We start from the raw sequence: 15,344 nt of genomic DNA on the forward strand, positions 1-15,344 counted from the left end.
ACGTCATCACCGTTAACGCCCCAAATGGACGTAAGGACTAATTTGATTGAGATATGACAAATTCAGGGATAAAGTGTGCATTTCGATAAATTGAAGGACGTTTTTATCCGATTCGTGCAAATTCAATGACGAATTTGGGTATTCACTCCTTAAAAAATTGTGTAATTTTTACTTTAGATATATTTGACAGTATTTACAAAACAAAAGTTTGTTTCCGTGGAGTTTTTTTAGAGCACTTGTAACCATGATTCGTATTTTATGAATGTTGGTGTAAATATCCAGAAAAATCATTAGATTTTTTGTTGTTGTTGTTGGTGAATATAAATATTGAATATATTTTATTTTATTTAAATGTAAATATGAGTTTTTTTCTTTAATAAGAATGTAAATGAATTTCTAAACATGTAATGTACGATAAGGTTCCCTCCTTATCTGGTTACTGTCTTGGTGACCAAAGACAATGGCGACGCAATCTTATCTTGTTAATCTCAACTCCTTCCATGCGGGAATCACAGGTAACTATTCAACTTTCTTGTACTCTCTTTCTTATCAAGCAAACCACCTTCATTTCACTTCACTCTTTCCATTTTTTCAATCTTGTAGGACGGTATCCTTCAATATTCAAGCCTGCCAATTTTCGCTTTGGCGTCTATGTAAGTAAATCTTCTTATCTTGAATTGTGTTTTTATGTTTTCTAGCTCAAACATTTTTCTTTATTAAAGAGGGTATTTAAATTAAATTTCCAGATGCAGTATCATATTTATGGATATTTCACTTATATATATTGAATTAGTTGAACTAATGGAAATTTATTCTAAGATATGTTGGGGGATTATGACATTCGTTAGTTTCTTAGGATTTGGATTCTTAAAGTTTGATATTGGAGTATCCACTCATTATCACTTAATTGTAGGTTTATATCGCTACTAGCTTTGGCATAATGCTAGCGGGTTTAAGTGATTAATGAAGTTAAGAATGTGTTACATAACAACTAGTAACATAAGAGTAAGGAAACCATAAATCACAAGACAATGAACATGATCATTTCTTTACGCAGTTCACCCAAGTGTGTCTATGTTTGCAACAACAAAGCAGCTGTAGTTTCGTATTATTACTTGAACGATTAGGGTTTACAGCGTTACAAGCAATACACATAATACTATGGTTCAAACTACAAAAATACCCCTGAACCGTACCATGGGCTATCGCCCCTGCACCCCACAACAAACAGTTGTGCCTAACGTACAGGTTGCTACACTCGCTCATCTCCCTCGCCCTTTGCCTCTTCCGTGTCAATGAACCATACTCAACAAATCAAATTGTTCAAGAGAATTCGAGTTCCAATCTTGGCTGGAACTATCATTGCCCAAGCTTTGCTTATTTATCAGCCAAACGTCATAATACCAAGGCCCCTTCTCCTGGGAACCAGAGAGTTAAGACCAGAAAAATCCTAGTGTGTTCAAAATTTCATGGTATCTTTAATCCTTTCCCATGCAACAGTTCAGTTGTTTTTTGTAGGTATTTTTGTTCAGTTTATTCCTAATCCTACTGGTACTAGTCGTTATAAAAGTAACAATTTTCCATTAAGTTTGTTTAAGCAAATGTTAACCAAACATATGCATTTTCTTCCCCGCTGCAAAATATCATGTTATATATTGTATAGTTATCTTAGCACTGTTTGGCATTTTAATTGTTGCAGAAAAGTTTGAAGCATCCTACTAGAAGAAATGTCAACGGAAGTTCACGAATCACGCGATGTTGTTCATGTTACACGGAAGTTGGAGCTTCTGCCGGCGCAACATTCCCAATATTAAATGGAGCTACTGCACAGAGATGTCTTGATTTGGATGTTGACTTGAATATCCTCAAGCTTAACATACCAGAAACTTTACACACTTCCACAGATTTCATGACAGGATTGATGCTTGCTGATATTGATCCTGCTACTGCAAAATTAGCTATTGGATTTCTAGGTCCCTTCCTCTCAGCATTTGGTTTTCTCTTTATCGTGAGAATAGTCATGTCATGGTATCCAAAACTTCCTGTTGGAAAGTTTCCGTATGTAATAGCTTATGCTCCTACTGAACCGCTTCTCGTTCCTACTCGCAAAGTGATTCCACCTCTTGCTGGTGTGGATGTTACTCCTGTGGTTTGGTTTGGAATGCTTAGTTTTCTTAACGAGATATTAGTAGGTCCACAAGGGTTACTTGTTCTTCTTTCACAACAAGTCAATTAGTTTACACATTTGGTGTGTTTGTGAATGACAGTTTTGTATCTTAACACATTATATACGAATCATTTTATTTACACTTGCACTCATCCTGGATCTATCATGTTGGTTTAGCCGGAAAATCGAACTATCATATACTTATGCCAAAAAAGAAAAATCAATTTTTACATGTTTTATACTTATATAGAAGTTAAAACAAAAACAAAAAGTGACAAAATGGTATAACAGTTTTCTTCGAAGGAGTCATGTTATTATCTCGAAAGCACTACGATAGCAGCTTAAAAGAGTGCATTAAAGGTCTTCCATGCAAAATTGATACTAGTCTTAACACCTATTTTGAACCGCAATGGATACCACACTGTGTGGTGTGTTTAAAGCTCAAAGTCGTAGATTCTCCAGAAACTTGCTTTTGGACGCAGTTCCACTACATACACATTACTCTAAAGCTCATAGCAGTAGCTTCTCTGGTAACTTACTTTGAAATGAAAATGAATGTGCTTAAATATTAAGCATGTATGTTGGAGCAAAAATAACTTATTTAGTTTGTATTGAAAGAAACAGATATTGCAGTGTTGAATATTGAGAGTAGATTCAATTGTTTGGCATATTGAGTGTTGTCTTAACTTTAAGCGGTCTCAGCAATAGCGCAGAACTTGGTACAAGAGACAGCTACATATTCAAGTTTATATGGTTAAATATATTTTTTTTTAAGCCATGGTTATATAACTTATAAGTCCAAATAAACACTAAATATACTCAGTCCACAACACAAGAAAAGGATTGCAAAATTTCAACCAGCATAATTATTATTATTTATTATTATTATTATGGTACAGTACAGCATATCTTTTCTAATGATCTCGTACACGCTCATTTGGAGCTTCTCACCGCAACAATAAATGTTTAGACATGTAATTAGAAAACAATTACAAAAAAAAAATGAAAACTGAAAAAAAGAATTTCGATACTCTGAACCTAATCTACATCAAATGCTAATGTACAAGCGGCAGACTCGGTTTCTGTCAAACCATCTTCCGGAAATTGAGTTGGCAAAACAGACCACATTCGCCGGAAATAAATAGCTGCTGCATATTTCAATTATCTGTTCCTGTGTGTTATGAGTGCTGCATCTGATCTCGCTTAAGCGCTTGTTGGAGCTGAATGACCTGTTGTTGCTGCTCTGGTGGCAAAGAACTCAATTGCTCTGGTGTTAGATTCAACACTTGTTGCAGTAAAACAGACTCCACATCAGATGGAAGCTGCAATTGAGCAAGGATAATAAGAATGGTGATTTTATATATCAGGAATCGCTCGTTACATGGATCAAATAAGATTGTGACAAGACAAATCAGAATAGCAGCATTAGACGGAAGTGAATCCTCTCATGTTGAAAACAAAACATGAGGGGGTCATGTTCTTTAATCTCCACCGTTCGATCCTCCTATTCCCCATTTTTAAATACTCTCATTCAACGAATTTGGATCCTCTCAATTGTGAAAAAAACTTGAGGGTTATGTGGATGATTTCACCATTAAAATGCATTGGGCTCTACAGCTTATAAAAATTATAAGTGGTGTCCAATGCATTTTCATGATGAGAAGATCCAAATCCTTCATTCAAAATACATTCCTACATTAGAATTTAATATCTCTATTCTTTTTAAGAGCCAGTTTTTTGGGAAATTTTCACTCATTTATATGATGCTTTCACAAACCAAGATAACAATTATTAGTTAGCCACTCATACACTTATTGCCCCCTAATTATTTAAGTAGTAGTAAAGAAAATTGCAAAGATCCAATTTATTAAAAAGATTAACAAAACCAATACCAAAGCATCTAACAAAATCATGATTGAGAAAATTATTCATTGTCACTTGGCATCTATGAATCACCAAGTTGCATGACATACCTGTGAAGATTGTTGATCAGAGTGCCGCACATCTGCTTTAGGAACTGCAGGTACAGGTAATGAGCTACTTCCGAGAACATGGGATGATCCGTTGGAAATAGGTACGTCTGAAGTCCCAGCAGAGAGACCCCTTCCATCATTCAATCTAGTGAGCTTTGATGGTCGAGTAAAGGATTCTGGATTATCATGAACCACGCCTGTATTCTCTACTCCGAAAGATATGTTGGAATATTTACTACTACTCTTGGCCCAATCCTCAAGAGCGTTGGAAGGTCTATCACCTTCCTTGCTAAATAACTGAGAAACACCAGATGGCATGGAGGGACCAGCCTGTTTAATAAATGAAGTTAGGTGCTTCACTTTAAAAATGAAATCAAACAAAAAAAGAAGTTGAAACCAGCTAAGGAGAAGAGTAGAATGAAGAGAGATCGGCTTTTACATGTAGTATATACTTGGCCATTACTTTCTCAAAAAAAAAATTATTCTTAAATTTTGGTAAGAGTGTGTGCTTCTGTAAGAACCTATTTTCCACCCGGAATGCCATGCAAAGTACTCTAATGGTGAACCCTCTAAGAACTCCTAAGAACCCACATTGGAATTGCTCTTAGTTGATGTGTGTATCAATCACATGTTTGGTTTTGCATTCTCTCTTATACTATGCTACAGGCATCTTTCCTTTTCCATACAAACTGCGGTTAAAATATAAATTAAATACACAAAGCAAGACTGATGGACCTAAATGCGTAGTACATTCTAATCTTAACTACAAATTTTACCAATACATTGTTCAAAACACTCAAATCTAGGCAAATATGAAGAGTGAAGACAAAATAACACAAGCAAAATTTGGCACCTGAAAGCTTGCATCTGGACGAACCATATGAATATTATGTGAGACAGTTGAGCTTCCAACACGTACTGGTTGTTGTAGAAATGAGGCATGCGGTTGCTGGTTCACGACAGTTGAATTTGCCTGTTGAAATGGAGGCCTAGCAGAAAAATTGCCCGTAGTTGGGGGACGTATGGAAGGAAGTATTAAATTATTCTGCCCTGCTCCAGGCTGTACAAAATGGTTGCTTTGATGATGTTGAGGGGGAATTCTGGGCTGCAGAGGAGGCTTTGGATTTGCGGTCAATTGACTAGGAACCGAAGGGTTATGAGGGAGAGTGCTGACTTGGCCTTCTTGAATATAAGGTGTCAAGCCAAACTGCAACTTGCTCTGTCCATAAGGAGGTAGACCAGCCACAGTCGGAACCAATGTTTGTTGAGTCTGACCAAGGTGGCCTTCATTCATTAAAGACTGCGAGGGTTGATCTGAAACTTGTCTAAGGTTTGGCATTTGTAACTGCAAGAATTATCATTACAAATAAAGTTAAAAACATATCTACTCTTCAGAAGCAGTAATAAAATATTGGCTGATTCTTATTTCAATTTCGAACTGTCTTAGAATATGCAAATGCTAATCAACAAATTAGCATGTTCAGTTAAAAGCTTTGGAAATTGGAAATACCCTAAATCAAATCCTAAGTCATGGATGACAAAAATTTGCCATGAAAATGGAATTTAATCAAGAAAAAAGGTAGTGAAACAAAACATACCATTTGGGGGTTGACCATCCCTAGCATTATCTGAGCCTGCAATAACAAAAAATTGTAAATATTTATTTAATGGTCGAAGAAATTATTCAAACATTAATCTCTAAATATAGGTCCAATGAAACTAAATCATATATAAATAGGTTAAAACTTTCAACTTAGAGGCAAAAAAATACCCAAACTCTATATTCAATAAAGTAACAAATGCCGTTCGTTGGATAGAACATAACAACAAGAGACAGAGATATCAGAAATAACTTAGGACAGAAAGACCCTATTCTATAAATAGACGAATGCTCAAGGAACTCAATTAAATGGTTACACGATCAAGACACCAATTGTTGTGAACCATACATAGATCCCAGAACAACTGTGTGTTCAAAGCTTATCACATTATGAGATCAATTTATATGCACAAGGCACTACAGAAAAACTAGTATATAGATAGATGGATGCTCAAGGAAGTCAATTATATGATTGCACGTCAGAGACACCAATTGCTGCGAAACATACATAGATCCTAGAACAACTGTGTGTGATCAAAGCCCATAAACTACTACAAGTCTCTAAGGCCAAGGAATAACATAGAAATCCTAGAAAAAAGCAACCTTTGGAGGTGAGCACATGGCTCTCAAGAGATGGACAGATAGTATTGGGAGTTCCACCTTCCATGGGGAGTTGGAATTAATATTAGTACTGGGAGTTGCAGCAATTATATTCAGATTCGTCTACATAGTTAGCTAGCCATGAATCTAGAGAATATCCAACATGCACTTATGAATCGGCAATGTTATTAATCTCCTTGTAAATGTAAATTGTATTAATTTGTATGAGTGTATAAATAGAAGATCAGCTGAGTGCAAATCACTCAAGCACATCCAGAAAAACTCTCTCCCTATATTTACAATAATCTTGGGACTAACTGGCTTGTAGAGTGTTATTGATCTTGTTAGACTTGTTAAACTAAGGTCAGATTTCAACAACCAGCAAACTCACAGATCATCGCTGCACTTAAATTGAAAAATACGAACAAAGGTCATCCAATGATTCATTCTTCTTTTGCTTAAAAAAATCTTTCAACCCTATCTGTCAGGTTTTTTTTGGTTAAGAAAATCTTTCAACCCTATCTGTCTGATTTTAAATCATTACCCACTACAACTATCTTAGTTATTATCATTCTTTTCACATTTGTTCAACCCCCTCATTATGCAGTTAGACATCAAGCATATAGTCAGAATGAAGGAATATAGCCAAGGACATCTAAAACATACAAGAATTTGTGATAAGTGTGTTATCAAATAATGTTGTGCTTGCGTCAGAATGAAGGGCTATAGCCAAGGAAATCTAAAACATACAAGAATTTGTAAATAGGGACAAGTTCGTTATCAAATAATGTTGTGCTTGCATACATGCACAAAGGAATTGAAATGTGAGAAAAATTTATAGGTTTATACCTGAAAAAGAGCCTTAGGCAACTGTGGCCTTGAAAGCAACAGCTGGCGAGACAAGTCCTTGTTGTGTGTAGCCATTCCCTGCCATCATAACAACAACAAACAAGTCAAGAAAAGAAAAGATTATCTAGTTAAAAAAGAAGTTAGCTTTACCCAGTACTTACCTTAAGCTCTGAGATTATCTCAGATAGCTGACTCCTGGACATCTTAGCCAGATGCAAAGTTAAAGGATCATTTGCTAATGCTTGCTGACTCTGCAAACCATTTTGATTTGACGGGATGCCAGTCTGAGCACCACCTAGAGCTGCAGTCATGACAGCTGCAGCTGTTACGGCAATATGAAGACCCATAGGTTGATGTTGAGCTGCTTGAGTGGATTCCCCTTGAACAGCTGGGATGCCTACTTGTTTCTGAGGATCTTTAACGGTAAAAAAAAAGAGAAAATGAAAACACAGGACAAAAAAAAATAGTGATTTTATGCATAAGATAAATTATCACAAAACATAAGAATAGAGTGATCGTAAAGAACTGACCTGCATTTGTTGTCATTCCTGGTCCCCCGCGACCCTGCAGTAAAAGAAAAAGGAACATTTTAATCCATGATGGAACTGAAATTAAGCACGCGGCTTATTTGTTTACCTATACGAGCATGAAAAAATGGGTTGGAAGGAGGTGGCAACAACAACGAAATCTTTACAAAATCTTCACACCAGATTTGAAATTGATGGTGAACTTCAACATATCTACATCACTCTATTATTTTTGTAACAGCTTGGAGTGATAATTGATAACTCAATTTAATTGGTCAAAAATATAATTACAAACAAATAAAAGACATTGACCAATGTGAAATCAATTTCATATTTATTTGAATAGAATAGTAACTGTTTCCTTTTGGTCTCACACTGATCAATATATTTGGAAAAACAGATATATTTAGAAATACTACCTCCATCCCAATCCCAAATTATGAGCCATTTGGGAGAAAAAATTGTCTAAAATCATAAGTCGCTTTACACTACCATTGAAACATTAATGAAGGATAATTATTGTAAGGTTTCATATAATTTCTTTCTCATACGTTACAACATTAGTTGCATTTCTTAATTTTTGTGAAATTGCCAAAGTGACTTATAATTTGGGCCACGGGGAGTAGTAAATACAATCATGATAACACGTGACCCATAATGCATGACTTTCAGGGTATGTATGTCTTTACAAAAAGTTAGGATTTCATGTGCTATTATGTTCACCTACTGCACTTCTTTTAGGAGGGAAGAAAAATGGTTGTGTTATAAATTCCTTTGTTTGGGAGCTTTAAAAACTTTACAAAAGTCCCCTTCACTCAAACAAGGTGGGAGACTTGTCTCCCTGCCATTCTCCTTTCCCTCCCTTTACCTCAAAAACCCTTCCCTTTTCTTTCCCTCCCTCTACTTCCAGTCCTAACAAAATCTAAAAGAAAACAAAGCAAAGATTTGTTAAACGTAATTCCAAAGTTCCAACAATATACCTGATCTTTATTTCTATCATTCCCTTTATCATTCTCCGCGAAATCAACACGTAATTGACGTCCATTAATTTCATAACCCTGAAGATTCCTACGAGCACTTAACGCCGTTTCTTCATCCGTATACTCACAGAATCCGTAACCCTTAGGTTTCCCAGTTTCTCTATCAGTAACTAATCTACACATAACAGAAAATCAACACACTTAAACCCAACATAAAAAATCAATTTTTTTTATCAAAACATGACTTACCCACAACTACAAACACATAAAAATCCTTTTTTAACATAAAACAAATCAAATTGATATGAAAAAAATTGAAAGTTACCTAAAACTGATAACAGGACCAACCTCCCGACAAATTTCCTTAAGCTGTTCCTCTGTAGCATCATATGGTATGTTCCCAACTACAAAAATTGTCGTAGAAACATAAAAAAAATGTTAAATTTTTCAAAATGAAAAGAACAAGAACAAAAAAAAAAAAAGATAGGAAGATAAATATACCAAAGACAGTGCGATGTTGGGACTGAGGAGCAGCCATGAAATCGAGAGGAAGAAGGTGAAGCGTTGCTCCTCCAATCTTCTTCCTCTTTACTACCATAAGCGTTTGTTCCACCACCACACTCTCCGTTCCGATCTTCGACGAAGAAGAGAAGGGTTTATTTTATTTTATTTTATTCTGTTTTATTTCTGATTCTGATCTTATGCTCATGCTCTATTTATGTGAAAAATACAACCGTAATAATGCTCTATTTTGTGTTTTCTTCACACCTAAACAATTCAGTTATGTAATTTTTTATTTTTATTTTTTACATTAAAATGTATATTTTTTTTATCTTTTTGACTGACTTTTTTTTTTTTACAAAATTACACTAAAATTTTAATACAGATAACACATATAATAAATAGATAGAATAAATTTAAATATTAAAATAAAATGTAATAAATTGTGTATGTTCGATTTTCTCTTTATCATTTGAAAAAGATAGTGAATTCGAATATTAAAAAAAGTGTAACAAACATGATATATATTTTTTTACCACACAAAATATATCGTGTAACAAACACGATATAATAAGTATATGTCTAATTTTTTTTCATTTATTCTTAAAAATAGTGTAACAAACTATATCAAGTATATGTCACTATAAATTTAATCAAGTATATATTTTCAAAGGAGCAATTAAAGAGTAAATTAGTGACTCTTATCATATACATCCTCACAAAAATAAGTCCTCTTAACATATGTGAGATCAAATATTTTAAATATTAAAATCCATTAATATTTAAAAATTGTAATCAAAATTATACAAACCATAATAAAAAGAGTGGACAGACACGCATAATAGTGTTCGGTGTTCGTCTCTCCGCTAGTAAAATAAAATGTGTTTTGTTCCTTGAACTTAATTTAGTTGGTAGAGACAATGCATAATATATGTAGGAATCAAAGTTCAAATCCTGAACATCCCACATATAAATTTCTAACCTCTTAATTACTTGGGAAAAAAAAAAATAACGTGCCTTTTTTTTCATTGTTTATCCTTCATTTAAACACTTTTATCCATATCATCGTTTTTATAATAGATTTTTTGACTAAAATTATTATCTATATTATCGTTGTTCTTTTTTTTTTTACAGATCTATATTATCTTTGTTATCATTGTGTTTTTTTACTAAGATTATTTAAATTGTGCATAGAAAAATAGTTAAATCACAACTAACCCACACAATAAAAGAAACAAGACCTTTCTTATAGAAACAATATTGAACATTAAATAATGTTTATTTTAATCTTATTTATAAAAAAACATTTAATTATAGTATATGCTAAATTCAAACCTCTTTTTCTATTTTGTAAAATTAAATTTATTTTTTTTAATTGCATTTTTTGGACAAATTTTGTATTTTTTTCTTAAAGTATAGTAAATGGTCAAGACCTTTTTTTTTCTTTGCTTGGTGTTTTGGTCAAGAGTGTTTTAATGGGAAATAATTTAATATCTTTGAATGTTTATTTTTACATTAATTTTTTTTACATAAGAATATATTCTAGATGTGGTGCCACTCATACAATTATTGTGTTTTTACATTTTACCAGCATACATGTATTTCATTGTGTATTTGTTTTATCTTATATTTTAATTTATCTAATATTTCAATTTGAGTTTAATATTCAATTTAAATCTATTTAAATTTGAAATTGAAAATAAAATATGTTACAAAAAAAATCAATTAAATATGTAGTTAGTTTTTAAATTACCTGCAGTTATGGTGTTAATTTGAATAAATTTTAAAATTGAAAAAAGTTGAGTTGATAAAGATAAAAATGAATAATGAACGGTTTATCCCAAATTTTCCTATTCATTTTAGGGCTAAATATGTCTTTTGTCCATGTAAATCTTAAAATCTTAATCGATAGCAAGCAAATGTAGTCAATTTTGTTTGGATGAGAAAATGTATCCATCGACCGTTTGAGTTAAGATCATATCCATTTAGTACTCTCTTTCTTTCTCTCCTATTTTCATGTTTAGAATACTATGTCCGCTTGGATTACAAAGTAGGGTTAATTAATATGTTTTGATCCCTATGAATATTCTGAAATTCGTTTTTTAATCCCTGCAAAATAAAATCATATTTTTTAGCCTCGCTAGCATTTTTCTTTAGGATGTTTAGGGATCAAAAATGTTGACGGAAATTTTTACAAAGACTAAAAATGTTGACGAAAATTTTATAGAGATTAAAAATACTAACACAAAATTTTATAGGGATTAAATAATGTGATTTTACTTTATAGGAACTAAAAAAGAAATTCTGAATATTTATAGGACTAAAAACAAATTTAGCCTTGCAAAGTAATAGTTGAGTCTTTCAAAGTATACTTTAGTTGAAATCGGGTAAATGGGTTGCTCTCTTGTTTGAGTTAAGCGATTAAAGGAGGTAAACAGTAGATGTTCAAAGTTCAAAACCTCACAAGGAAGAAAATATTAACATTCGTTCAAACCCTCTCTGGTACGCCTTGTGGCAAAGAGGTGTCTCTGTTTGTGTGATTATATACCATTTTTGTTTCTAAAAAAAACTAATATACCAACATTTGTCATTTAAAAAAGGCTTAAATAAGAAAAAAGGCCCTTGTAAGTTCGCGCTTTTTTGGTTTTAGTCCCTGTATCTTTTTTGTTGCGAAACAACCCCTGTATTTACTAAACATTTTGACATTCGTCCCTGCCGTGCGTTCTTGTCAAAAAAACACTTCGCTGACTAACGGACTAATACATGGCATATGATGAGTCGACAATTGGTTATTAGAGGGACTAAAACCAAAAACGAAAATTTACATAGAGACGGAAATAAAAAACATAATCATCAAAATTTGAATTTTAAAACATATTATTTCCACCTTCTTCCTCACTATGTTATTTCTCTCTTCTTCATTTATGCCATTCCCACCCTTCCATAGCTTTGCGCCCTAACACCAAAAACCCATTTTATTGAACAATGTATTCTCATTCCATTTGTCAATCATGATGAGTTGCCAATATGTGGTTGCAGAAAAATTATGAGGATGTTCATCTCCAATTCGCATGCCATGCTGCTACAACATGGAAAATTGATAAAGAGAAAGAGCCATTAAGCATTAATATTACAACGTTTCAGAGGTAATTGAGAAAGCTTAAATTCTCACAGTTGATTGAAGCAACCAATGGCTTCTCAGCAGCAAGCCTCGTTGGTTGTGGTGGTTTTGGTGAAGTGTTTTAAGGCCACACTCAAAGACGAAACATGTGTCGCGATAAAGAAGCTCATTCGACTGAGTTGTCAAGGTGATAGAGAATTCATGGCTGAGATGGAAACCTTAGAAAAAATCAAGCATAAAAACCTTGTCCCTTTTATTGGGATACTGCAAAGTAGGAGAAGAGAGGCTACTTGTTTATGAATACATGGAATATGGAAGCCTAGTAGATATGCTCCACAGAAGAATAAAGACATGTGATTGACGAATTTTAACATGGGAAGAAAGGAAGAAGATTGCAAGAGGTGCTGCTATAGGACTTTGTTTTCTGCATCATAATTGCATCCCTCAGATCATACACAAAGACATGAAGTCAAGCAATGTATTACTTGACAATGAAATGGAGTCAAGAGTCTTGAATTTCGGAATGGCAAGACTAATAAGTGCACTTGATACACATCTCAGTGTAAGCACACTAGCAGGAACACCTGGATATGTTCCACCAGAGTATTACCAAAGTTTCAAGTGCACTGCAAAGGGTGATGTTTATTCATTTGGTGTTGTAATGTTGGAACTTCTTAATGGGAAAAAGCCTGATGATAAGGAGGATTTTGGTGACACAAACTTGGTTGGATGGGTTAAGATTAAGGTGCACGAAGGGAAACAAATGGATGTAATTAACACTGATTTACTTTTGGAGACTCAAGGAGGAACAAATGAAGCATAACTGAAAGAAGTAATTGGCACTTATAGGCAACCCATTTGATGATGAATGAGAAATGAAATGAGAAAACATTGTCGAAGAAAATGGGGTTTGAGTTTTTGGGCGCAAACAATTAAAGAAAGAACATATAGAGGAAGAAGAAGGAAAGAACAGAGAGAGGAAGAAGAAGGAAAGACTGGTTTTTTAAATTTAAAAATTGATGATTACGTTTTTTTAAATTAGTCCCTATGTTAAATTGCGTTTTTGGTTTTAGTCCCTGTACTAACCTCAGTCATCAACTAGTGCCAACTCACGAAGTGCCACGTATTGCTCCGTTAGCCAGGTCATCGTTTTTTTTTCACAGAATTGGACGGCATGGACTAGATCCAAAACGTTTAGTAAATACAGGGTTTGTCTCGCAACAAAAAAATTTACAGGGACTAAAACAAAAAATGCACCAACTTACATGGACCTTTTACTTATTTAAGCCTTTAAAAAAATAACATTGGCTTGAATTTTTTTCCAACATGAAATGTTAGTTTTTTCTTTCTTTCCTAATCCAATTATTTAGCCTTATAATTTTCATTTCAGCAAAAAAAAAAGTGATACTAATATATATAGTTATAAATACGAAATATTCATTTTCACAACCGAGTTAACTTAATATTCATGGAAAAAATTCAGCTTTCAACTGAAAACTATTCTTTGTTTCTACCAAAAGAACAAGAATATTATAGATAGGATTTGAACATTTTTTTTGTGCTTATAGGATTTGAACAAGTCACACAATCTTCTATTGGACATTAAGAACTGACCAAGAAATTAAAAATTGCCACTTCAACGCAACCCTTGACCTTGAAGAGGTTTACTCCATCAAATATCAATGGCCTACCTTGTTCATTAGCATATTTATTATCTCCAGAGTCTATATCAAAGATTCTTGCTCAGTTCCTCCTCCTCCGTCTGAATAAAAAATAAAAAAACAGGAGTAGCACTTTTTTACCACGAAGAACACACGTTTTTCAGCACACTCTCTTTAATTGATTAAAATATATATGAATCCTACCAAATCATATGGATCCCATATAAATATTGTGGGTCCGATGTAAATATTAATCAATTAAAGAGAGTGTGTTAAAAAATGTATGTTAAAATATGTGTTGTTAGCATTCTCTTCAACCTACAATATTAAAATCATTTCAAATGTAAAGACTTTATTGAGTTAAAAAATTTCAATTTTCTGTTACTTTTTTAACTTGATAAAATGTAAAAAAATAATAAAAATCACTAAACAAATGCAATACTTATTAACTAATAAATACACAACCTTCTATGCCAAAGTCATCATTTATAATCACTTAATAAACAATATTTTTAGAAAACTTAGCATTTTTCATAATAATAACATTCACATCTATCCCCGTGAGTTTAGCTCAGTTGGTAGGGATATTGCATATTATATGCAGGAGCCGGGGTTCGAACCCTGGACACTCCACTTCTCCACAATTAAATTGTGTGAGTTCTAGCCACTAGACTACTTGACAAAAAAAAAAAAAAAACATTCACATCTTTTGGTTGTAGGCTTTCTGAAGTGTTTTTCATTTATTTAAATCTTTATTATCACAAAAAAAAACTTATTGAACATAAACTAAATAATATTCTCAATACATACTCTATTTAAAAATATCTCAATACATATTCTTTTATTTATTTTATTTTATTTACGAGAGAGTTAAAGAGTGAGTAAAATCTTAAAAGAAAAAATATTCATAAGAAATTCCCAAAATCCATCAAAATCCAATTTATTAAATAATCATTCAAAATTTGATAATAAAAAAATCACAAAACCTTTTTATAATAAAAAAAAATCTTTTAAAAATCTTTAAAATCTTAATCCAATACACACCCCTAAATAAACAGACATTTTAGTCTTTAAATGTAAAGTGACCTCATTATAATTATTAAAATCACTAAAACATATCAACAAGATCTAAATGATAAAGATGTAAGTGAGTCCTTTGAATAAATGGTTAAGTGTTCCATCTCCTAATCTTGCACGGTGAGAAAATAAAAATCTTGTTTAAAGAGTAAAAGCTACATCTATGTCTCTCCCGCAGCAATGTCATTTTCCTACCAATAATATGGTAACATTCAAAAACATTCATAAATGTTTGATCCTCGCATGTTCATTTCTTTAGTCAGTTTAGTCCACACACTAAAAGACACA

The 15,344-nt window shown here is 33.0% G+C and overlaps 3 protein-coding genes across 3 annotated transcripts; 2 read left to right on the forward strand and 1 right to left on the reverse strand.

The window, feature by feature from the left end:
• The first annotated feature begins 359 nt into the window (after positions 1–359).
• On the forward strand, positions 360–2,319 carry LOC25485015 (protein COFACTOR ASSEMBLY OF COMPLEX C SUBUNIT B CCB3, chloroplastic). Its single transcript, XM_013614113.3, has 3 exons — positions 360–515; positions 604–653; positions 1,700–2,319. The coding sequence occupies exons 1-3, from the start codon at positions 461–463 to the stop codon at positions 2,234–2,236; spliced, it is 642 nt and encodes a 213-aa protein (XP_013469567.1). The 5' UTR covers positions 360–460; the 3' UTR covers positions 2,237–2,319.
• A 689-nt stretch (positions 2,320–3,008) lies between these two features.
• Positions 3,009–9,395, reverse strand: LOC25485016 (cleavage stimulating factor 64). Its single transcript, XM_013614114.3, has 10 exons — positions 9,198–9,395; positions 9,022–9,100; positions 8,697–8,871; positions 7,720–7,753; positions 7,351–7,604; positions 7,190–7,267; positions 5,739–5,774; positions 4,994–5,485; positions 4,141–4,470; positions 3,009–3,489 (listed from the first exon to the last, which is right to left on the reverse strand). The coding sequence occupies exons 1-10, from the start codon at positions 9,292–9,294 to the stop codon at positions 3,346–3,348; spliced, it is 1,719 nt and encodes a 572-aa protein (XP_013469568.1). The 5' UTR covers positions 9,295–9,395; the 3' UTR covers positions 3,009–3,345.
• Positions 9,396–12,781: 3,386 nt separating this feature from the next.
• Positions 12,782–13,141, forward strand: LOC25485017 (serine/threonine-protein kinase BRI1-like 2). Its single transcript, XM_024775099.1, has one exon. The coding sequence runs from the start codon at positions 12,782–12,784 to the stop codon at positions 13,139–13,141; it is 360 nt and encodes a 119-aa protein (XP_024630867.1).
• Positions 13,142–15,344: the final 2,203 nt, after the last annotated feature.

Source organism: Medicago truncatula, chromosome 1 (assembly GCF_003473485.1).
Source record: "Medicago truncatula cultivar Jemalong A17 chromosome 1, MtrunA17r5.0-ANR, whole genome shotgun sequence".
Classification (NCBI taxonomy): Eukaryota; Viridiplantae; Streptophyta; class Magnoliopsida; order Fabales; family Fabaceae; genus Medicago; species Medicago truncatula.

Bases quoted from the DNA above. Each gene is read 5' to 3' on its own strand.
- LOC25485017 (XM_024775099.1), top strand. From the start codon at position 12,782: ATGAAGTCAAGCAATGTATTACTTGACAATGAAATGGAGTCAAGAGTC.
- LOC25485015 (XM_013614113.3), top strand. From the start codon at position 461: ATGGCGACGCAATCTTATCTTGTTAATCTCAACTCCTTCCATGCGGGA. The intron at 516-603 runs GTAACTATTCAA...TCAATCTTGTAG, and splicing joins CTTCCATGCGGGAATCACAG to GACGGTATCCTTCAATATTC. The intron at 654-1,699 runs GTAAGTAAATCT...TAATTGTTGCAG, and splicing joins ATTTTCGCTTTGGCGTCTAT to AAAAGTTTGAAGCATCCTAC.
- LOC25485016 (XM_013614114.3), bottom strand. From the start codon at position 9,294: ATGGTAGTAAAGAGGAAGAAGATTGGAGGAGCAACGCTTCACCTTCTT. The intron at 8,872-9,021 runs GTAACTTTCAAT...TGTTATGTGTAG, and splicing joins GGTCCTGTTATCAGTTTTAG to ATTAGTTACTGATAGAGAAA. The intron at 7,268-7,350 runs GTAAGTACTGGG...TTATGATGGCAG, and splicing joins AGATAATCTCAGAGCTTAAG to GGAATGGCTACACACAACAA.